General features: G+C 38.3%; 1 protein-coding gene across 2 annotated transcripts in view; it reads left to right on the top strand.

The window, feature by feature from the left end:
• Positions 1 to 23,038, top strand: part of LOC126198474 (UHRF1-binding protein 1-like) — a 458,855-nt gene extending 435,817 nt beyond the window's left edge. For both annotated transcript variants that reach the window (XM_049934830.1, XM_049934829.1), the window contains one exon: positions 19,160 to 23,038. In XM_049934830.1, coding sequence (XP_049790787.1) covers positions 19,160 to 19,288 — 129 coding nt within the window. In that variant the 3' untranslated portion in view covers positions 19,289 to 23,038. The remainder of the gene's footprint in view (positions 1 to 19,159) is intronic.
• The last annotated feature ends 1,329 nt before the right edge of the window (positions 23,039 to 24,367 follow it).

Here is a 24,367-nt window from a genome sequence, read left to right as displayed (position 1 = left end):
TGTAGTACGATTAGAGAGAGAAAAAAAATGCTAGGAGTTAAGGATTGAAAAAATGAGTACTTTCTTGCTTGTCTCCTGTCTTTATTGGTTTTATGTATCCTATATTTAATTTTATGTACAGAAAACAGCAAATTTTAGCTAATAGGCAATAAAGAGTGCAAATTTTTGGAAGAGTTCTTGTTCTCCCAATTGCAAATAATTCCATCCGCTATTAATTCCATTTTTTTATATATTAAAAAAAAAAAAAGAGGGGCAGGCTGTCAAACCAGCCGACTGGGAGCAGGAGAGGCACCACAGGGCATTTAAATTTCCACTATCCTGAATATAGTTTGGTGGCATCCGTTACAAAATATAAACGTTTCAATTGCACAGAGCGCGAAATAGTGACATGCGATAGAAGAATGCTGTATGAAGAGGCGTGGCACTGCACTTTGGCACACTTAAGACCAAATAATGCCTTACATTTCCTCGAACACATATGTTTTATGCTTCAGACGTCTCAGAAAGATGTGTGCAACGAAAAAATGGTTCAAATGGCTCTGAGCACTATGGGACTTAACATCTGATGTCATCAGTCCCCTTGACTTAGAACTACTTAAACCTAACTAACCTAAGAACATCACATACATCCATCCCTGAGGTAGGACTCAAACCTGCGACTGTAGCAGCATCGCGGTTCCGGACTGAAGCACCTAGAACCACACGGCCACAACGGCCGGCTTGTGCGCAACAAGATGAACATATTTTTGAAAATTCGATTTTTTTTTTAGTATTGGCCCAGTTAGCAAATATTGTAGATCCGGGGCTGATGTGCAGAGCAGTCTGAGTTGTAGTGGGTAGTCTCCATGTGACCCGTGTTTACATTTAGTGATTTTCCTGTTTCCCCTTCGTTTATTCTCACGTCAAATGAAAACAAAACGGATATCTGTGGCTGGGAGCTATCAAGTGAATTAAAATACCTTCACATAAGTACGGAAGGCTAAAATATGTTATTAGTTTCAGATTTGATTTTATTTCCTCCTTTCTGACAGTCAAGCATTAATCGCCTTGCAGAAAATGAAGTTATTTTTGTCTGTTTTCTAAAGGAATTTGCGTCTGCGGAAAAAGTTTATAAAAGTCAGTCAATGTATTTGAAACGAAATGTTTAATTCCACAGTAATGGCTAGTTTCAACTGTTCAATGCATTTCAAGTGCACGTTTTCATGTTCTAGCACGTATGACATTATGCCTTAATAAAAAACCAAACATGATATAATACAGTACTGGTGCTCCAAGAAAATTTACATCCTGAAAACCACACTGAAAAGCTTAATATCAGGTCGAGGTCTACTTCATTGGGAATCTGGACTTATGAATGTGCACTTTAAATGTGCACATTTTAGTATGGTTCACGAAATTCCGATGCTCTTGGACTATCCTCTGATGTCTTGTTTCTTATAAGACAATGTATGATCTTTCAGTATTTTACACATATGTACATATTGGCCTCCTACGTGTTGCCTGTTATCTGCTCTCTCTGGCAACTGCTGAAACGAACCTATTTCTAACAGGTTGCGGGAAAATATTGCTAATGAAAGTTTGAAAAACGTTACTTTCAAAGTAAATATGCTTTTACGTAAGTTGGACTATGTGTGAGAATGTACCATGTTCTTAAATCACAGAGCGTTTCACCCTCATTTAAAAATCAACTCTGTGATGACAAGCCATTTAGAAGAATTTCGAACCCTGAAGATCAGACATTTATGTCATTATTAAAAATTTCACTGGCACATTCGTAAAGTGTAACACACGCAAAAAATATCAACATGAACCATGGACCTTGCCGTTGGTGGGGAGGCTTGTGTGCCTCAGCGATACAGATAGCCGTACTGTAGGTACAACCACAATGGAGGGGTATCTGTTGAGAGGCCAGACAAACGTGTGGTTCCTGAAGAGGGGCAGCAGCCTTTTCAGTAGTTGCAAGGGCAACTGTCTGGATGATTGACTGATCTGGCCTTGTAACAATAACCAAAACGGCCTTGCTGTGCTGGTACTGCGAATGGCTGAAAGCAAGGGGAAACTACGGCCATAATTTTTCCCGAGGGCATGCAGCTTTACTGTATGATTAAATGATGATGGCGTCCTCTTGGGTAAAATATTCCGGAGGTAAAATAGTCCCCCCATTCGGATCTCCGGGCGGGGACTACTCAAGAGGATGTCGTTATCAGGAGAAAGAAAACTGGCGTTCTACGGATCGGAGCGTGGAATGTCAGATCCCTTAATCGGGCAGGTAGGTTAGAAAATTTAAAAAGGGAAATGGATAGGTTAAAGTTAGATATAGTGGGAATTAGTGAAGTTCGGTGGCAGGAGGAACAAGACTTATGGTCAGGTGACTACAGGGTTATCAACACAAAGTCAAATAGGGGTAATGCAGGAGTAGGTTTAATAATGAATAGGAAAATAGGAATGCGGGTAAGCTACTACAAACAGCATAGTGAACGCATTATTGTGGCCAAGATAGATACGAAGCCCACACCTACAACAGTAGTACAAGTTTATATGCCAACCAGCTCTGCAGATGACGAAGAAATTGAAGAAATGTATGATGAAATAAAATAAATTATTCAGATAGTGAAGGGAGACGAAAATTTAATAGTCATGGGTGACTGGAATTCGAGTGTTGGAAAAGGAAGAGAAGGAAACGTAGTAGGTGAATATGGATTGGGGCTAAGAAATGAAAGAGGAAGCCGCCTGGTAGAATTTTGCACAGAGCACAACTTAATCATAGCTAACACTTGGTTTAAGAATCATGATAGAAGGTTGTATACATGGAAGAACCCTGGAGATACTAAAAGATATCAGATAGATTATATAATGGTAAGACAGAGATTTAGGAACCAGGTTTTAAATTGTAAGACATTTCCAGGGGCAGATGTAGACTCTGACCATAATCTATTGGTTATGACCTGTAGATTAAAACTGAAGAAACTGCAAAAAGGTGGGAATTTAAGGAGATGGGACCTGGATAAACTGAAAGAACCAGAGGTTGTACAGAGTTTCAGGGAGAGCATTAGGGAACAATTGACAGGAATGGGGGAAACAAATACAGTAGAAGAGGAATGGGTAGCTTTGAGGGATGAAGTAGTGAAGGCAGCAGAGGATCAAATAGGTAAAAAGACGAGGGCTAGTAGAAATCCTTGGGTAACAGAAGAAATATTGAATTTAATTGATGAAAGGAGAAAATATAAAAATGCAGTAAATGAAGTAGGCAAAAAGGAATACAAACGTCTCAAAAATGAGATCGACAGGAAGTGCAAAATGGCTAAGCAGGGATGGCTAGAGGACAAATGTAAGGATGTAGAGGCTTTTCTCACTAGGGGTAAGATAGATACTGCCTACAGGAAAATTAAAGAGACCTTTGGAGATAAGAGAACCACTTGTATGAACATCAAGAGCTCAGATGGAAACCCAGTTCTAAGCAAAGAAGGGAAAGCAGAAAGGTGGAAGGAGTATATAGAGGGTCTATGCAAGGGCGATGTACTTGAGGACAATATTATGGAAATGGAAGAGGATGTAGATGAAGATGAAATGGGAGATACGATACTGCATGAAGAGTTTGACAGAGCACTGAAAGACCTGAGTCGAAACAAGGCCCACGGAGTAGACAACATTCCATTGGAACTACTGATGGCCTTGAGAGAGCCAGTCCTGACAAAACTCTACCATCTGGTGAGCAAGATGTATGAAACAGGTGAAATGCCCTCAGACTTCAAGAAGAATATAATAATTCCAATCCCAAAGAAAGCAGGTATTGACAGATGTGAAAATTATCGGACAATCAGTTTAATAAGCCACAGCTGCAAAATACTAACACGAATTCTTTACAGACAAATGGAAAAACTAGTAGAAGCCGGCCTCGGGGAAGATCAGTTTGGATTCTGTAGAAATACTGGAACACGTGAGGCAATACTGACCTTACGACTTATCTTAGAAGAAAGATTAAGGAAAGGCAAACCTACGTTTCTAGCATTTGTAGACTTAGAGAAAGCTTTCGACAATGTTGACTGGAATACTCTCTTTCAAATTCTAAAGGTGGCAGGGGTAAAATACAGGGAGCGAAAGGCTATTTACAATTTGTACAGAAACCAGATGGCAGTTATAAGAGTCGAGGGACATGAAAGGGAAGCAGCGGTTGGGAAGGGAGTAAGACAGGGTTGTAGCGTCTCCCCGATGTTATTCAATCTGTATATTGAGCAAGCAGTAAAGGAAACAAAAGAAAAATTCGGAGTAGGTATTAAAATCCATGGAGAAGAAATAAAAACTTTGAAGTTCGCCGATGACATTGTAATTCTGTCAGAGACAGCAAAGGACTTGGAAGAGCAGTTGAACGGAATGGATGGTGTCTTGAAGGGAGTATATAAGATGAACATCAACAAAAGCAAAATGAGGATAATGGAATGTAGTCGAATTAAGTCGGGTGATGTTGAGGGTATTAGATTAGGAAATGAGACACTTAAAGTAGTAAAGGAGTTTTGCTATTTGGGGAGCAAAATAACCGATGATGGTCGAAGTAGAGAGGATATAAAATGCAGACTGGCAATGGCAAGGAAAGCGTTTCTGAAGAAGAGAAATTTGTTAACATCGAGTATAGATTTAAGTGTCAGGAAGTCATTTCTGAAAGTATTTGTATGGAGTGTAGCCATGTATGGAAGTGAAACATGGACGGTAAATAGTTTGGACAAGAAGAGAATAGAAGCTTTCGAAATGTGGTGCTACAGAAGAATGCTGAAGATTAGATGGGTAGATCACATAACTAATGAGGAGGTACTGAATAGGATTGGGGAGAAGAGGAGTTTGTGGCACAACTTGACCAGAAGAAGGGACCGGTTGGTAGGACATGTTCTGAGGCATCAAGGGATCACCAATTTAGTATTGGAGGGCATCGTGGAGGGTAAAAATCGTAGGGGGAGACCAAGAGATGAATACACTAAGCAGATTCAGAAGGATGTAGGTTGCAGTAGGTACTGGAAGATGAAGAAGCTTGCACAGGATAGAGTAGCATGGAGAGCTGCATAAAACCAGTCTCAGGACTGAAGACCACAACAACAACAACATGCAAAAACTTAGCTTGTCTTGCAGCTTATTAACCTTAGAGACCAATATTATAGATGAAAGCTCTGCTTTTCTTGTAGCAACACTGTGTATATTAATGTAAACTATTAACTTTTCCTGTTTGTGTGTTCGTGCTACTTAAATGGTGCTGCTGTTGGCTGACTACATCACGTGTCGTGGCCTATGCTCTGCATATTAGCTGTCATCGACTGGCGAGATCACGTGACTGGCTTACAAAAGCACATCGCAATCTCTATTTCAATGCTTCGGAAAGTAGCATGCGGTATTTGGTGGAATTTGAATTTATACTTTCGTAATACGAAAATATGCAGCATACATGTTGCTGCACATCAAAGATCTTTCCAAAACGCATTTTTCTTCTGCGTTTAGTTTTATAAAGCACCGGGAAATTCTACGCCCATGTATAAAACCATAATCATTCAAAGAACTTATAAATTATACAGTTCCGAGAGAAAATATATTGTCAGTTAACAGGGAAAAAGTCTGTTTTCACCCGGGAGAAAGTATATTTTTAACCGGGAAATCTGGGAGAAATCGAGGAATTTTTTTTCCTTGTCGGTGTATACACCCTGTAGAGGAGATAGGTGTTATTCTCTTTTGTTCCTGGAGGTGACCTAGTTCTGCTCACAAACCTTCTTCAATACAAAAAAAGTTGGTCATGGCAGGCAAGAACAATGTTAGGTTGAAGATTTCATGTCGATATATCCCATGAAGTTGTTTGCACAACAAAGATCCAGTAAGAAAGGTGAAGCAAGTCCATATCAGAAGGTATAAAGTATGGCATAGTAGTAAATCCCTGGCTTTTAATCCAAAGGTAGTAAAAGTAAAAATATTAACAACTGTAGAAGAAGGTACTACGAGGGCAATTATATTGTGGAACCTTCTCATATTCAGCAGCTTTTATATCTTGAACTTGTAGCAAGAATCGATTGATTACTATATTTCAACAGGCGTCTTCGTTGCAAGATGGGCGAAGCAATTTACATATGAGTACTTTTATTGGTGAACCAGCACTCCAGTATCTTTTGAAGTGTCACAGGCTTGTTCCACGTAAGCATGAGCATCATCTTAATTGTGATAACTGTGCAGACAGGTCTGCTTAAGATATGCTAGCAGAGTGATTTTAATAACTATAACACCATATGTTACAGTATGGATATTATGGCTCCTGTTGACGGTATAAGAAAATACGCAGGCTCTTGACAGGCATTTTTGATCTCACTGATGCTATCAATTTTCCGCTCCATCAAGTACTATGGGCTGAATGAAAAGAACTTGATGACATTGCCATACTATATTTTGATCTGATTTTATGCTTTGCAAAGTGTGAGGTACTTCTCACATTTAAGCTATAAACATTTCTCAACTTGTTGCATTCTGAGTTGTAGCAAAAACTTTATAGACTTGAGCAATTGTGAAGACTTCAGCAACATAGAATTAGAAAATTTTACCACCTAGGTTAAACTCAATCTCGAGTGCCAGGTGGCTCTGATGAGTGAATCTGCATTTCAACATTAGCAAGTAGAATTTGAACATCTGAAATGACGATGTCTCCTGAGATCTTCTAAATCCATAATCCAAGGGGCACATGACTGTGAAACATTAATTTCCATTGAGCAGCAACAACAAGCATCTGTATATTAAAATAACTATTTTCTGTTCAAAGTTACTTTATGATTGGCACTTCAGTAGGAGCATGTTGAGGTTCAGAGCACAGTTGCTACATACTGCATTTCAAAACACACAAATTAACATATGTTAAGTGATGGAACTGGCATCAATGTCTTCAGGGGTAGCTACACTTTATTTTTCTTTTAGTCTAATCTGGGGCAGAAAATTTTTTAGATGATATACACAAAATTTCCAAATATTCTTTTCTGCTGATATTACTGAATATTCAGCATGTGGGAAACATTTTTATTATTGAGTTTAGATGAACACATTATGCAAACTAAATCTTAAGAATAAATCATATTTTCATTGGCTCCAAACTGGAACCCTGTAACACAAGATAATTTGAGATAGTTGTGACACTTTATACATCAAAAAGTCAGCACTCATCCTTTTAGTTTCATTGCGAGAAACAGAGTTCTGCATTTATAGTTCACCTATTATTATGTTTTCAGATCAAACTTTCCGCATATGTGGGTCATCCCATAAGTAAATTTCTGCATTTTATTTCTATGCAGAAGAAACTATGCCTAAGATGTGTCAGGGCTGGAGAGTTCAACTATTAAGTGTTGACAATGCTGACACCGGCTTATGGCGCAGTATGTTGCCAGTATGCTCCCAGCTAATGTGGAGTTACCACTATAAAGTTTGTTCACTTGTGACCTGCACTCTGTCATTTATTTTTTCCCAGCAAAGCAAATTTCCATTATACCATTTCAGGAGTTAACCTATGCCTATGGGGAAGGCTGTATGTGCATTCAAATGGTTTGATGTTGGCATGTGCAGTTTGTGGAAGGGTATGAAGACGTGCATGACAAACAGTGCACATGGACACGCACTATAGTGACATGAGATAATGCTGTTATTGCAATTCACAATATTGTGGAGGGAGATTGTCAAATTACCATTGTCAACATCGTAATGGAGCTACTTCCTCAGGCTGCAATTGGATGTTCATCCATCACAAAGATCCTGATGGCCATCTTCATTACTGCAAAGACTGTGCAAGACAGGTGTGACATTTGCTGAGTGATGTCCACAATCACTAACAGATGGATTTGGCCAGAATATTTTTGGAAATGCATCACACACATGTGTGCACATGTGCGCCCCCTGTCAAATTACCATTGTCAACATCGTAATGGAGCTACTTCCTCAGGCTGCAATTGGATGTTCATCCATCACAAAGATCCTGATGGCCATCTTCATTACTGCAAAGACTGTGCAAGACAGGTGTGACATTTGCTGAGTGATGTCCACAATCACTAACAGATGGATTTGGCCAGAATATTTTTGGAAATGCATCACACACATGTGTGCACATGTGCGCCCCCTGTCAAATTACCATTGTCAACATCGTAATGGAGCTACTTCCTCAGCCTGCAATTGGATGTTCATCCATCACAAAGATCCTGATGGCCATCTTCATTACTGCAAAGACTGTGCAAGACAGGTGTGACATTTGCTGAGTGATGTCCACAATCACTAACAGATGGATTTGGCCAGAATATTTTTGGAAATGCATCACACACATGCATGCACATGTGCGCTCCCCCTCCCCACACACACACACACACACACACAGTGGGAGAGAGAGGGGGGGAGGGAGGGAGATAGAGAGAGAGAGAGAGAGAGAGAGAGAGAGAGAGAGAGAGAGAGAGAGAGAGAGGAGGGAGGGAGGGAGAGATCTATTCTTCAAACGGCTTGTCACAGGAGATGAGACCTGCGTCCATCATTTGACTCATGAGACAAAAAATGTTGGGGAATGATTTGGAAGAAACCTGGAGAAAGTGCCCCAAAAAGGCAGAGGTCACTTATTCAGCAGGGAGAGTTGTGGCAGCCATATTTTGGGACTGTTAGGGAGTTTCGCTTGTTCACTACCTCTCTCGCAACACAACAACGTATGCAGAGAGGTACTATAACGTCTTGAGGAATGTGTGAGCTGCCATCAAAAGAAACCATCCTGAGCTTTTCTCTCACAAAGTTCTCTTTCTTCATGACAATGCTGGGCCTCATATCACTCGAATGACCCCGGCAGAGCTCCGAAGTGTCAACTACGAAGTGATCTCACATCCTCCATATTCACTAGATCTTGCCCCAAGAGTGATTTTCACATGTTCCCGTACTACAAAGGTCATCTTGAAGGTGAGCACTTCAACACCAATGATGAAATCACATGAACAGTAAACAGCTGGTTATGATCAAAGCAGTAAACAGCTGGTTATGAGCACAGGATTCAATCTGGTACAGCACTGGGTTGGAAAAACTTGTTGCATTAGCAAAAATGCTTGGAAAAATGTGGCAGCTAAGTAGAAAAGTAACAGAAGCATTATACAATGTCAACAATTTATATATATTTAAGATAGGGACACCTCTCATATTTGTAACATAACAGAAAAAATATGCTTGTTATGTGAGATGAGGAGACTTATCATTTTGGAAGAATGAAGAGTAGTGATACAAAATACACTACCTCAATATTGCAAAAGTCATAATGCAAACAGTATGAGGGATTCCTTTTGTGTGCTAAGAACTGAGTGTTGGTGATAAACTTTATTTGGACTTGGCTACTGATAGCAGCCTTCTTATTAGTAGTCAACATCTATGAAAATATAGTTTTTCTGTGCTTGTACTTAAAAATATTTGTGATGAAATTTAAAAGATCTACTGAGATTCCTCACATTGCTATCACAGATGCTGAAGAGATATTGTCACTGCCACTGTTTAATGATTTGATCATTTCCTATAACTGAAGACCATCATCTCCTTCTTTTACTTTGACATGGTTAAAATATTACACAAAAAACATTACTTATAACAGGAAATGTTGACACTACAAATGTAACAGATGAAAATAATTCGGTGCCCAACGAATGAACCCACAGGACAGCAAGCGTCCTGAAGCAAGCAACAAGTCTTTTGATGGTGGAGGTCAGGGCCGAGCAGCTGCAGGCGGTTGTTGCAGCTTCAGGCCTTCCTCCTTAGCCTCTCCCCAAAAGTAACTTTGAACAGACTGCAGACATCAGAGCACAAATTTCTTCTTAAGCCAAGCTACAGGAGCCTGACAGGGGACTGTGTGCAAATTAATTCATAAATCTGAACACGCAAAAGCGACGAGTAGTTTCAATAATTCCACTTGCCTTGAAATGATGAGACTCTGACAGATTTTCCAGCCATCCATATCTTCCTTGAGAGCAGAAAATGGTGGCAGTCTGAGGCATGATTTGGGGGCTGTAGTTGTTGCTGTTCCAGTAAGTGTGACATGGTCTGCAGATAAACTTGACAGTACTTCCCCTGTTATTAGTTCTGCTGTCATTAAACAGTCATTTGTTCTTGATGTTGTTGCAACACTGCTACTCTAGAAACAGTCACTACAAACGTATTTGAAATCTTAGTGTCACTTTTGCTTTGATTGTGACGTTATTTAACAGACATAAAAGCACAGAACTTGAGTGGCTACAGAATGACACTGAACAGAAACCGGAATTGCTGGTATGTTGCATACCAAGACAATGTTGTACCCTAATGAGAACCAAATCGTTTTGCATATCTTTGACAACTGAAAAAGACTGCCCAACCAGATTGAGATTCATCAGTCCACAAGAGTTGATTCTAATGGCCTTGTCAATGCGGTCATGCATTGTGTGGTTGTTATGGCCTTCTAAACATAATAACTGTTACATAACTTTTTATAACTTGTAGGGACACTAAATGTACCACCCATCTTCACTGTTGGTTGTAGTGATGTGTCTAATAACAGTAAAGATGGCACACTATTATGTAGACAATACCCCTTATACAGTTCACTTTTGCCCAACTAATGCCAATATGGAAGATCCGAACAAATGACTAATGACAAACATGTATCGAAAAGTTTCTGCCTTGAGCAAATTATGGTTACTTCTTCTTTCACCAAAGGTAACAAATCAAGTGGAAGGTCATGTGGTTGGCTACAGAACATGCCATTTTTCAATTCACAAATTGAACTAGTTGAAAGCATTTGATTGTGCAGGTCACAGTATCCTCCAAGAGAAACTCAAATATTACGGTATTAGAGATATTGCCAGCAAAGTACACCAAGTGTCAAATTAAGAAATTTAGGGATTGTACTCAATGATTCAGTCAGTATCTTGAAAAGGGAGGATAATCACAATAAATATTCCACCGTCTCCTGTATTGGGCACACTGTTTTAACAAACATTTTACAACTTTTACTGAAAAGATGGGGTTGTCCGGTTCGGTAGATGCTGCTATGGATTACCTTAGACCAGGCATTTCAAGTAACTTCCATAATATGAATTTGACCCTCACTACCCCAACAGAAATAATGTCCATCATAAAATCTTTAAAATCAAAAACATCTAGTGGGTATGATGAAATATCAACAAAGTTAATTAAAGAATGTGATTCTGAGCTAAGTAACATATTAAGCTATCTGTGTAACCAGTCGTTTATTAGTGGAATATTTCCTGAATGGCTGAAATATGCTGAAGTTAAGCCACTGTTTAAGAAGGGAGATAAAGAAATAGCATCAAATTTCCGTCCAATTTCACTGTTGCCAGCATTCTCAAAAGTTTTCAAAAAAGTAATGTACAGTCGTCTTTATAACCATCTTATCTCAAATAACATACTGTCAAAGTCACAGTTTGGATTTCTAAAAGGTTCTGATATTGAGAAGGCTATCTACACTTACAGTGAAAATGTGCTTAATTCATTAGACAAAAAATTGCAGGGAACTGGTATATTTTGTGATCTGTCAAAGGTATTTGACTGTGTAAATCACAATATCCTTTTAAGTAAACTAGAATATTATAGTATAACAGGAAATGCTGCAAAATGGTTCAAAACTTATATCTCTGGCAGGAAACAAAGGGTGTTATTAGGAAAGAGACATGTATCAAGCTATCAGGCATCATCCAACTGGGAACTAATTACATGTGGGGTCCCACAAGGTTCCATTTTGGGGCCCTTACTTTTTCTTGTGTATATCAATGACCTTTCATCAGTAACATTACCAGATGCCAAGTTTGGTTTGTTTGCCGATGATACTAACATTGCAATAAATAGCAAATCAAGTGTAGTCTTAGAAAGATCAGCCAATAAAATATTTGTGGACATTAATCACTGGTTCCTAGCCAATTCTTTGTCACTAAACTTTGAAAAAACACACTACATGCAGTTTAGAACTTATAAGGGGTGTCCCAAGAGTATATGTCTAACATACGATGACAAGAAGATAGAAGAAGTGGACAGTGTTAAATTCTTGGGATTACAGCTTGATAATAAATTCAACTGGGAGGAGCACACCACAGAACTGCTGAAGCGTCTTAACAAATCTGTGTTTGCAATGCGAATTTTGTCAGACATAGGGGATATAAAAATGAAAAAGCTGGCATACTATGCTTACTTTCATTCCATAATGTCATATGGGATTATTTTTTGGGGTAATTCATCAAGCCAAGCTAAAGTTTTCCGGGCACAAAAACGTGCAGTGAGAGTTATATGTGGTGTGAACTCAAGAACATCCTGCAGAAGCCTGTTTAGGGAACTAGGGATACTAACTACTGCTTCCCAATATATTTATTCCTTAATGAAATTTGTCATTAAAAATATATCACTTTTTCAAACCAACAGCTCAATTCATGGAATCAATACTAGAAATAAGAATAATCTTCACAAGGATTTAAAGTCACTTAGTCTTGTACAAAAAGGTGTGCATTATTCAGGAACACACATTTTCAATAACTTGCCAGCAGCCATAAAAAGCTTAACAACCAATGAAATTCAGTTTAAGAGAAGCCTAAAGGATTTATTGGTGGCCAACTCCTTCTACTCCATTGATGAATTTCTTAGTAAAACCAACTGATTTGTATATAAGTACAACATAACTTCTGCACAATTTCAGTGCAGTAATGTGTTCATTGAAAATTTGTGTGTGTGTGTGTGTGTGTGTGTGTGTGCGCTAGTATAATCTAACTTCTGCACCATTTCAGTGCAGTAATGTGTTCATTGTAAATAAGTATTACAGTAGTTGTATTACCTTATAAGTAAATAAAAAACTTTTTTATTTTAAATTCAGTGCATTAGTATTTGTAAAATGAGATCATTCCACTTGGGACCTGTGGAATGGTACATTAGCTTATTTGTTTTAGTTGTAAATATTTGTCATGTATTGTTGTTTTTCTGACATGTTCCACATCCTGGAGGACCTCCTCACTACGGATCAATTGGAATGAAAGTAAATCTAATCTAATCTATACTGTTTTATGTTCAGAATGAAATGATTGATATTAACTCTCCTTTTATTGCTCAAATGGACCAACACATGACATTGACATTCCATACTAATGATAATCTGCTGATAGACATGTAATTTTTCTTACATGGTTCCTACTCCCAACTCCTTTTCAGTGTTTTTAATGGAATAATCTCAGTTGACACTAGAAAGGAAGAGTATTAATCATGTTGTTGTTGTGGTCTTCAGTCCTGAGACTGGTTTGATGCAGCTCTCCAGGCTACTCTATCGTGTGCGAGCTTCTTCATCTCCCAGTACTTACTGCAACCTACATCCTTGTGAATCTGCTTAGTGTATTCATCTCTTGGTCTCCCTCTACAATTTTTACCCTTCACACTGCCCTCCATTGCTAAATTTGTGATCACTTGATGCCTCAGAACATGTCCTACCAACTGGTCCCTTCTTCTTGTCAAGTTGTGCCACAAACTCCTCTTCTCCCCAATTCTATTCAATACCTCCTGATTAGTTATGTGATCTACCCATCTAATCTTCAGCATTCTTCTGTAGCACCACATTTCGAAAGCTTCTATTCTCTTCTTGTCCAAACTATTTATCGTCCATGTTTCACTTCCATACATGGCTACACTCCATACAAATACTTTCAGAAACGACTTCGTGACACTTAAATCCGTAATCGATGTTAACAAATTCCCTCAGCATCACCCGACTTAATTCGACTACATTCCATTATCCTCGTTTTGCTTTTGTTGATGTTCATCTTATATCCTCCTTTCAAGACACTGTCCATTCTGTTTAACTGCTCTTCCAAGTCCTTTGCTGTTTCTGACAGAGTTACAATGTCATCGGCGAACCTCAAAGTTTTTGTTTCTTCTCCATGGATTTTAATACGTACTCCAAATTTCTCACGTGTTCCAATATTTCTATGGAATCCAAACTGATCTTCCACAAGTTTGGCTTCTACCAGTTTTTCCATTCGTCTGTAAAGAATTTGCTTAGTATTTTGCAGCTGTGACTTATTAAACTGATAGTTCGGTAATGTGCACATCTGTCAACACCTGCTTTCTTTGGGATTGGAATTATTATAATCTTCTTGAAGTCTGAGGGTATTTCGCCTGTCTCATACATCTTGCTCACCAGATGGTAGAGTTTTGTCAGGACTGGCTCTCCCAAGGTCGTTAGTAATTCTAATGAAATGTTGTCTACTCCCGGGGCCTTGTTTCTACTCAGGTCTTTCAGTGCTCTGTCACACTCTTCACGCAGTATCATATCTCCCATTTCATCTTCATCTACATCCTCTTCCATTTCCATAATATTGTCCTCATGAACATCGCCCCTGTATAGACCCTCTATATACTCCTTCCACCTTTCTGCTTTCCCTTCTTTGCTTAGAACTGGGTTTCCATCTGAGCTCTTGATATTCATGCAAGTGGCTCTCTTTTCTCCAAAGGCCTATTTAATTTTCCTGTAGGCTGTATCTATCGTGCCCCTAGTGAGATAAGCCTCTACATCCTTACATTTGTCCTCTAGCCATCCCTCCTTAGCCATTTCGCACTTCCTGTCGATTTCATTTTTGAGATGTTTGTATTCCTTTTTGCCTGCTTCATTTACTGCATTTTTATATTTTCTCCTTTCATCAATTAAATTCAATATCTCTTCTGTTACCCAAGGATTTCTACTAGCCCTTGTCTTTTTACCTACTTGATCCTCTGCTGCCTTTACTATTTCATCTCTCAAAGCTACCCATTCTTCTTCTACTGTATTTCTTTACCCCATACCTGTCAGTTGTTCCCTAATGCTCTCCCTGAAACACTCTACAACCTCTGGTTCTTTCAGTTTATCCAGGTCCAATCTCCTTAAATTCCTACCTTTTTACAGTTTCTTCAGTTTTAATCTACAGTTCATAACCTATAGATTGTGGTCAGAGTCCACATCTGCCCCTGGAAATGTCTTACAATTTAAACCCTGGTTCCTAAATCTCTGTCTTACCATTATATAATCTATCTGAAACCTTCTAGTATCTCCAGGATTCTTCCATGTATACAACCTTCTTTCATGATTCTTGAACCAAGTGTTATCTATGATTAAGTTATGCTCTGTGCAAAATTCTACCAGATGGCTGCCTCTTTCATTTCTTACCCCCAATCCATATTCGCCTACTATGTTTCCTTCTATCCCTTTTCCTACTCTCGAATTCCAGTCTCTCATGACTATTAAATTTTCATCTCCCTTCACTACCTGAATAATTTATTTTATCTCATCATACATTTCATCAATTTCTTCATCATCTGCAGAGCTAGTTGGCATATAAACTTGTACTACTGTTGTAGGCGTGAGCTTCGTGTATTGATCATACAACAAAATTATGTGCACCTTGGATTACTATTCTTCACTGGAAACCTCATGACAATATCTTCAACTTCCATTAAATAAAGGTGGCGTTACAGCTTATGCAAATCAAACTGCATGACTGATCTGCCATCGTATATCCAAAAAATGAAATAGGTCTCTTTGCTGATGATGTAAGTATTTTAATCAGGCCAAAAGAAGAAATTCAACACTGAAAATTTAATCAAAATTATCTTGCAAATTATTGATCCTCTTCAAATGGAATGTCGCTGAACTTGCATCAAACACAGTTCTGCAATTCTGTAATGCCCAAGACCCAATCACATCACTAGAAATAATCTATGAGGGAAAATTAGTAAATGAAACAGAATATTGTAAACACTTGGGTGTTTACGTTGACAAGAGCTGAAACTTAAGGTCGCATGTTATAAATCATCTTAAACTTCCAAGCTATGCAGCGTTTGTGTTATGGATAATAGTTAACTTGGAAATGAAAGCGTCTGAAGATTGACTTATTTTGCTTTTTACACTCTAATGTCTTTGGAATCACATTCTGAGGAGGCACTTCATTTTAGAAGAAAATGCCATTGCACATAAGGATATAATAAGGATAACACAGGGTATCTGCTCAGCATAGAAAGGAGTAAAATATTCAGCCATAAAAGTCTATGACCACTTACCTAGTGATGTGAAGAATCTAATAGGTGATAAAATTCACTTCAAACACAAACTTAAATCATATGTGCTTGACCTCTTTCTAATCCTCTAATCCACAGAAGGTTTTCTTTTGCTTGCTTGCTTGCTTGTGTGTGTGTGTGTGTGTGTGTGTGTGTGTGTGTGTGTGTGTGTGTGTGAGAGAGAGAGAGAGAGAGAGAGAGAGAGAGAGAGAGAGAGAGAGAATCATAAGCACATATAAAAATAACTAACTCTTAGTTTAAGGAGAATGAATAGGTTTAGGTTTTGAATTTGTTGTATTCTGTGGCTGGGTAATGATGCACAACTTAGCAGAAAATTTTAGATAGAATCTGTATCAGTTTACATATTTAATCTATATATACAAACTAATTGTTTTGATTATTAGGGATCAGAAAGAGAGAACTGCAAGATACAATGTTTTTCTTGATGTTGGTGTTTGTACTTTTTGCAGCATTTATAAAGTTATCAGCCTTGAAGCTCTAGGAAGCTAGATCAAATATCACATATCCAAATTATTTCTATGTCATTTTCTATCTTTATCGTTATTTTCATATCATATTGACACTCCCGTATCCATAAAAAAACTTTACTCATAAACATGCAGGTTTGACTGGTTGTTCTGAGTGGAGAACATGATTGATTACTTCTGCATCGTCCAAGCTGTCTCACTTGAAAAAATTATTTTCATTCAACATTTTTAATTTTTTCACTTGTGTAAAGCTAAAATATCAGATGCAGGGATATGAACTATTTAGTGTTCTTGAAATAAACTACACTGCATTTCCTTGTATATTTTCTGTAATAAATCTTCTAACATCGATGTTTATTGCGTGTTAAGATACATAGATAATTTCCTCTATGTACAGTACAAATAGTTTCAGTGTTACATGAACAATGTCAGCCATTAACTAACTCCTAAAGGATATGAAGAAATGTTTTGTTCCACCAGGCTGCAACTTAAAAGTGTACTTTATTAAATACTACTATTTTAAATCATGACTCATTTTCAAGTGCACTTGTAACTAATGTGGATACATAATCCTCATCAAATAAAAATCACAAGCCACCTATGTACAACTGTTCATGATAGTGCCACATGTACCATAAATACATAAATACAATTTATCAAGACTGTGGTGCCCACCTACAAGAAATTGGCCTGATGCATACTAAACATTTTCATTATGTCAGTTACAGGCTCAGCTGCAAAGCGTTTGATATCAGTTATGTTTTAATTATTGTAATAAAGTGCATTGAAGCCCTTCACAATGCAGATCCCATCTTCTCGCAGGCACTAACTGTCATTTAAAGAGTCACGTCAACAAAGGAGTGTTAGTCGTAAATTCCACATGAAACAGAAATCAAACAAAATTTTGTGAATGTTTGGAAATAAATCTAACATAAATACACTCCTGGAAATGGAAAAAAGAACACATTGACACCGGTGTGTCAGACCCACCATACTTGCTCCGGACACTGCGAGAGGGCTGTACAAGCAATGATCACACGCACGGCACAGCGGACACACCAGGAACCGCGGTGTTGGCCGTCGAATGGCGCTAGCTGCGCAGCATTTGTGCACCGCCGCCGTCAGTGTCAGCCAGTTTGCCGTGGCATACGGAGCTCCATCGCAGTCTTTAACACTGGTAGCATGCCGCGACACCGTGGACGTGAACCGTATGTGCAGTTGACGGACTTTGAGCGAGGGCGTATAGTGGGCATGCGGGAGGCCGGGTGGACGTACCGCCGAATTGCTCAACACGTGGGGCGTGAGGTCTCCACAGTACATCGATGTTGTCGCCAGTGGTCGGCGGAAGGTGCACGTGCCCGTCGACCTGGGACCGGACCGCAGCGACGCACGGATGCACGCCAAGACCGTAGGATCCTACGCAGTGCCGTAGGGGACCGCACCGCCACTTCCCAGCAAATTAGGGACACTGTTGCTCCTGGGGTATCGGCGAGGACCATTCGCAACCGTCTCCATGAAGCTGGGCTATGGTCCCGCACACCGTTAGGCCATCTTCCGCTCACGCCCCAACATCGTGCAGCCCGCCTCCAGTGGTGTCGCGACAGGCGTGAATGGAGGGACGAATGGAGACGTGTCGTCTTCAGCGATGAGAGTCGCTTCTGCCTTGGTGCCAATGATGGTCGTATGCGTGTTTGGCGCCGTGCAGGTGAGCGCCACAATCAGGACTGCATACGACCGAGGCACACAGGGCCAACACCCGGCATCATGGTGTGGGGAGCGATCTCCTACACTGGCCGTACACCACTGGTGATTGTTGAGGGGACACTGAATAGTGCACGGTACATCCAAACCGTCATCGAACCCATCGTTCTACCATTCCTAGACCGGCAAGGGAACTTGCTGTTCCAACAGGACAATGCACGTCCGCATGTATCCCGTGCCACCCAACGTGCTCTAGAAGGTGTAAGTCAACTACCCTGGCCAGCAAGATCTCCGGATCTGTCCCCCATTGAGCATGTTTGGGACTGGATGAAGCGTCGTCTCACGCGGTCTGCACGTCCAGCACGAACGCTGGTCCAACTGAGGCGCCAGGTGGAAATGGCATGGCAAGCCGTTCCACAGGACTACATCCAGCATCTCTACGATTGTCTCCATGGGAGAATAGCAGCCTGCATTGCTGCGAAAGGTGGATATACACTGTACTAGTGCCGACATTGTGCATGCTCTGTTGCCTGTGTCTATGTGCCTGTGGTTCTGTCAGTGTGATCATGTGATGTATCTGACCCCAGGAATGTGTCAATAAAGTTTCCCCTTCCTGGGACAATGAATTCACAGTGTTCTTATTTCAGTTTCCAGGAGTGTACATTGGACATTGGTATAAAATTTTATTAATGTCTATCTGACATCGTTCAGGCGGGAAAGACATGAATGTTTACACTCAATATTTGTAACACTTCAAATATCAAGTTGCCACTCATTAAATATGTTTGAAAAATGAATTACTTCTTTTCTGTGTTGTGTAATTGAATGTATTTGAAAAGTATAAGCTGTTGTTTTTGTAATGTTTCGTACGTGTTCGTTAATGTAGAGTGGTCATCGTTTCTTTCCAGATTCTTCGAACTTGCTTGATGACTGCTCAGGATGATGTAGCACGTTTGCTTGAAGAGAAACGCACACTCATTGACAGGTTACGTGGAATGCAGGAACAGCTTGATCAGCCACCAAGAACCAAGAGATAGCACAAGTGCTTTGAATGCTGTGAATAAATGTGCCACTCGCAGCTTTTCAGTGAAGGCAGTATCACTCGTAATTTGTTAACGGTTTAGTTTCTTCTCCTTAAAAGATTCAGCAGATTATATTTTCCTGGAAATTGACTGTTCCATTGATAAAAAAAGTTATGAAGTGCTAGTCAGTATGTATGCAGAGAAATAGGTTGTGTTGTTTATACATGTGTGCAAGATGGAGACATGTTCATGGAGAGTTATACAGATATATTTTTTTAACCATCCGCAGGTGTTATGTTCCACAGTTCCTTGTTACATATCTTTCCTTTTTCTTAAATAACATATAGTACACACATATTGCAATTTATAAAACTAATTTTACTTAAGTCCACTGTGCTTGAATACAATGATAGAGTTGATATTTTGTGTACTTTTTTTAAAATAAGATATGCATTTATTTTTATTTTTGGTCAGTAATAACTTATCACAATTTTAACATATTTCTGTTACAATGGTGCCTTTATGCTTGCCTTTACTTTCCTCCTTATTGTCATTACTGGTTTTTTGCCATTAGTAGTGATATAGTAAGGAATTGTGTTCATTAGTAGGACTTAAGAAACAATTATGTATTAAAATATTAACAAGATGTGAAGTTTCCCAAATGTGATATTAGTAGAAGCTGTGTGCTTCGTAAAGTTATAATTTGTTGATTACATTCAGTGTACATATCTATTTTTGTCAATTTCATCATTAAAATTCATTCATTATTGTTGTTCCAGCGTGTGCAGACATGATAATATTTTAGTATGTAGGTTGTGGTATTAAGGTGCTCATTCTAATGTGCTCTGCATTATCATGTCCCAAACAGCACATGACTTTGTGCCAACAGTGCAATATCCCACAAGTTGAACTGTTGAAGTTTCATTCAGTTAGAATGTAAACTGAATGAATTAGCTTTATCATAGTCCTCATATTTATAATCATTGTGCTGTTTTTAGTATCACTGTTATGGAACATTGCTAGACACACCTCCATGACCTTAAAAATCATAAGTGAAATGTACCTAATTGTCTTGAAAGAGTATGCAGCATTTTAAACAAAATGAAAGTACGTTCAGGCATGTTTTCTTGACACTTTGTCTTCCTTCTGATCTTTATCCACCCTCCTTTTTTATTTCCTTCAATTTATGTGATATTATTGTTACTTATATTATGTTGCTTACATGTCTCACTCATTAAATTGTTTTGTATTTTTGTTCATCCTGTCCAATTCTTTAACTACACCTCAGTAATTTCAATTTTCTCACTTCATTTCTGCTTCATTTTTAACATTTAGTTTATGCAAGACAGTATTGGTACATATTTTTCAGTAAATATTTGATTATTAAAAGATGTTTCTAGACCTGGTCTGGGTTTCAATGCCAAAGAGTTAAAAAAGCATTGTCGCGCTATGTAATGTTTTTGCCAAGTCTTCCACATTCTTTCACTCTTCACTTATATAACAAATGAGTCACTTCTTATGTCCACATTATTACAATAAAGAATGTTTCCAAGATATTGAGAGAAAGATTTGAAACAACTAGAAGATTAACCTGGAAAAAGGATTTTAAGTCTCCATCATAACATAATTCTCCAGAACATATCAAAGTGCAAATTATATTTGAAGCTGCAGTTAACAAAATTCCTAATTTATTATTGATAAGCACACACTTGACAAATGGCAATTTGTATCATGTTATGACTGTGTTAAAAATCTACAGCTGTGGAAAGTCCATAGTCCTTTACTTTTGTAGCTGCAAATCATCTATACCCCACAAGCTTCCATATAGTGCGTGTAGAGTGTGGCGGATGGTACTTTAGGCACCACTACCCTTCCCTCCTCTTTTTCTTTTCTGTTACATGTGGGAATCTTTCATGGGAAGAATAATTGTCAGTAAGCCCATTTTATGAGATCAAATTTTTCTGATTTTACTGGCAGGGTCATTTCGTGGTGTGTATATGAGGATAGATCATAACTCATGAAATAAGAGGCACTGAGCAGCAGGCAGTTTATTATCCTATTCTAAATGTGTGTCTTCTGGGTAACATGTCTTCTATTTGATGAATAGTACCTTATACTTATGCACATAATTATATTCCACAACAGAGTTTACATGATGTTTTTAATGGGTACTAAACATACAGGGACTGATTCTGCTTCCAGTTTGTAGCAGTGATGTAAAATACTAGGATAATTTCACCATTCCTGTGTCAGAGGTTCCTCTTGTAGTGCTTGAAGATGCTAAAGAAAATTGTAAAAAGTAAGAAAATTGAGGATAAGTCTCAGAATTGAGAATAAAAAGCAGGGAGTCCACAAAGAATTGTAAGTGACTTATTATCTTTATTTTCTCCTGCACTTTCTTTTTTATGTTCTGTTTTCATTTATTGCACCTTTTCTACCTTATTTTACAATGTTCTTATGTTGGGCATTTTTTATATCAGTAAAGTGCAGGTTGTGTCAATTTTTTTTTCATGTCTGCTCTAAACTCCATTACAACTTGTAATTTTGGCAAGCACAACTTTATATCATCAGCAATTTTGTCTGCTGACAATGTGGTTCCAGCTTTTAAGTTTCGACGTTTCTTTCATGAAGACAAACCACATAATAATGCATGAGAAAAATCTGCACGCAATAATCACTGTGCAACATTTTCCATAACTGACCATAATAGTGAAACATCATTTACAAGCCAAAATTTGTGTAGTGTACACAAAGCATTTTGGTTAATCACAAATAAGGCAGAAGCTGTATTTATCTTTGATATTACAGATCAGTTAGAATATGAGGAAATAGTGTGGTACCCTTCTGTAACAAAATTTTGAATGGGAAACAGCAATTCTAAATATTTTATATTTATTGGTTGTCACATATTTGTGTAGACTTCATTAAACAGACGTCTAATTGCACATCATAAATTGTATTGCTAAATGCAGAATTACGTTTTCATTAAGAGTTTTCATAATATTCTTAATTTATGAGACTGCATAGAATTCTTTTGTTTCAAGTCTGTTAATCCCTTGCCTGAAGTTTCCTCCTCCCATTATTTCTTGTTCATTTTTTCTTGCCTGACAGATATTACTATTTACCCAGTGTCAACATATAAAGCAGTTGTAACAACAGTTTAATGCACAGAAGATAAATTAATGAAAATACCAATATACATGCCTGGTTTATGATTGAAGTTTGTAGCTTATGCTGTAATTTTTTTTTAAATACAAATTGAATTTAAGTTTTGTTTGCTTGACTCATATCCATATAATAGAAGTCAGATATATTAAAGAAGTGTCTCTGCACATAATCTTTGCAGTAACCATGGACAGACTTGCAAATTGTGCTTGATACAATGAGGCAAGCATTACTATGTAAAACTGACATATAAAGAGCAGTTGGTGTAATTATTCTGAACTACTTGTGAGAGACATTTAGACAGTATGGCTTTAGAAGACCCAAGACTCATAAATCATAGCATTGAAACTGAGGAATTCCTTAAGCCTTGTTAGCTCATTGTTTTAGAATACACATACTATAACAGGTGCAATTTTTGGATAACATACATTTTAAGAAATACTTGTATCTTGGCCTATGAACTTCTCGCTTTGCATCCTTTGTTGTATTACTGAAGTTTTAAATTTATTTCCTAAGACATCCACCAAAATTTTATACTTCCTTGTGTGTATGTGTCATATACCTGTATGTATACAAAATGTATCATTATATATTGAGAATGTTGCGAAAAACTAAAAAAAAAAGTACTTTTTTCCATTCAAGTCTCTTTTAATACCTTGCTGAATCCCAGTCTTATATTCAAAGGTAAATTAAGGAAGTAATGATCTACTGCACATTCCCACTCCATAGGTTGGTGTCGGGCTTCTGGCTCATGGTGTCCAACATGTTGTCTCAGTGTTTTGTGAGCGTCAGTCAAAATATGTTGTTAGCGTATATTCTTTGATTGTTTAAAATTAACTGAGTAATACAAAGTCCCACTGGCTTAAAGGTCAGATATGATTTTTTGATGCTCGAAAGTTGCAGAAATTTACCACCAGCTAAAGGAAGCGTAAATAATACAGTAGGGAACAAAAGAAATTTGAAAAACTGATGTGCCATCTCCAACAATGGACAAACAAGTATACATGATTAAACTAGAGCCAAAGAGATTATTTGTAGAACCAAGTGAAAATTAAATCATGCTTGCCAGATATGTGATATTAGACGAGTAACACATTTTTGTCCCTAATATTTCTCAATCTTTGCTGGTGAAAGTCTGTCCAGACATCTTTCCTTTAACAGAATCTGTATATGATGGGCTCCCCAACAACTGAGTGACAAACACGAAACACAGAGAATGGCTGCAGCACCGAAGTTTTTGAAGTACTGTCACATGTATAGAAATGCCTATCTTGACCAGATTGTTAATGGTGATGAGACCTGTCTGTCTCATTTCAGTCCAGAAACCAAGAACTTTGCATTCTGACAGATTTATTTGAAAACAAACTCATGGTGATTGTTTTCATGGATTGTAAAGCTACTCTGGCTTAATTATAGTAAGTAGGTTCAAATCAATGTAAGCTGCAGTATTTACAGTGAGGTGACAAAAGTCATGGTTTATCTTCTTATATTGTACCAAATCTCCTTATGCCTGGCATAGTGCAGCAACTTGATCAGGCATGGCTTCGACAAGTTGTTGAAAGTCTCCTGCAGAAATATTAAGCCATGGTGCCCCTATAGCCATCCATAATTGTGAAGATTGTTGTCAGTGCAGGATTTTGTGCACGAACTTGCCTCATGATTATGTCCAATAAATGTTCAATGAGATTCATGTGGGGTTATCTGGGTGGCCAAATCATGTGCTTGCATTGTCCAGAATGTACTTGAAACCAATTGCAAACAGTTGTGGCCTGGTGACATGGCGCATTGTCACCCATAAAACTTCCATCGTCGTTTAGGAGCATGAATTCCATGAACGGCTGCAGATGGTCTCCAAGTAGCCAAATGCTACCATTTCCAGTCAATGGTTGGTTCAGTTGGACCAGAGGACCTAGCCCATTCCATGTAAAC

Source organism: Schistocerca nitens, chromosome 8 (genome assembly GCF_023898315.1).
Source record: "Schistocerca nitens isolate TAMUIC-IGC-003100 chromosome 8, iqSchNite1.1, whole genome shotgun sequence".
Lineage (NCBI taxonomy): Eukaryota > Metazoa > Arthropoda > Insecta > Orthoptera > Acrididae > Schistocerca > Schistocerca nitens.
This window is presented reverse-complemented; position numbering and strand designations above follow the sequence as displayed.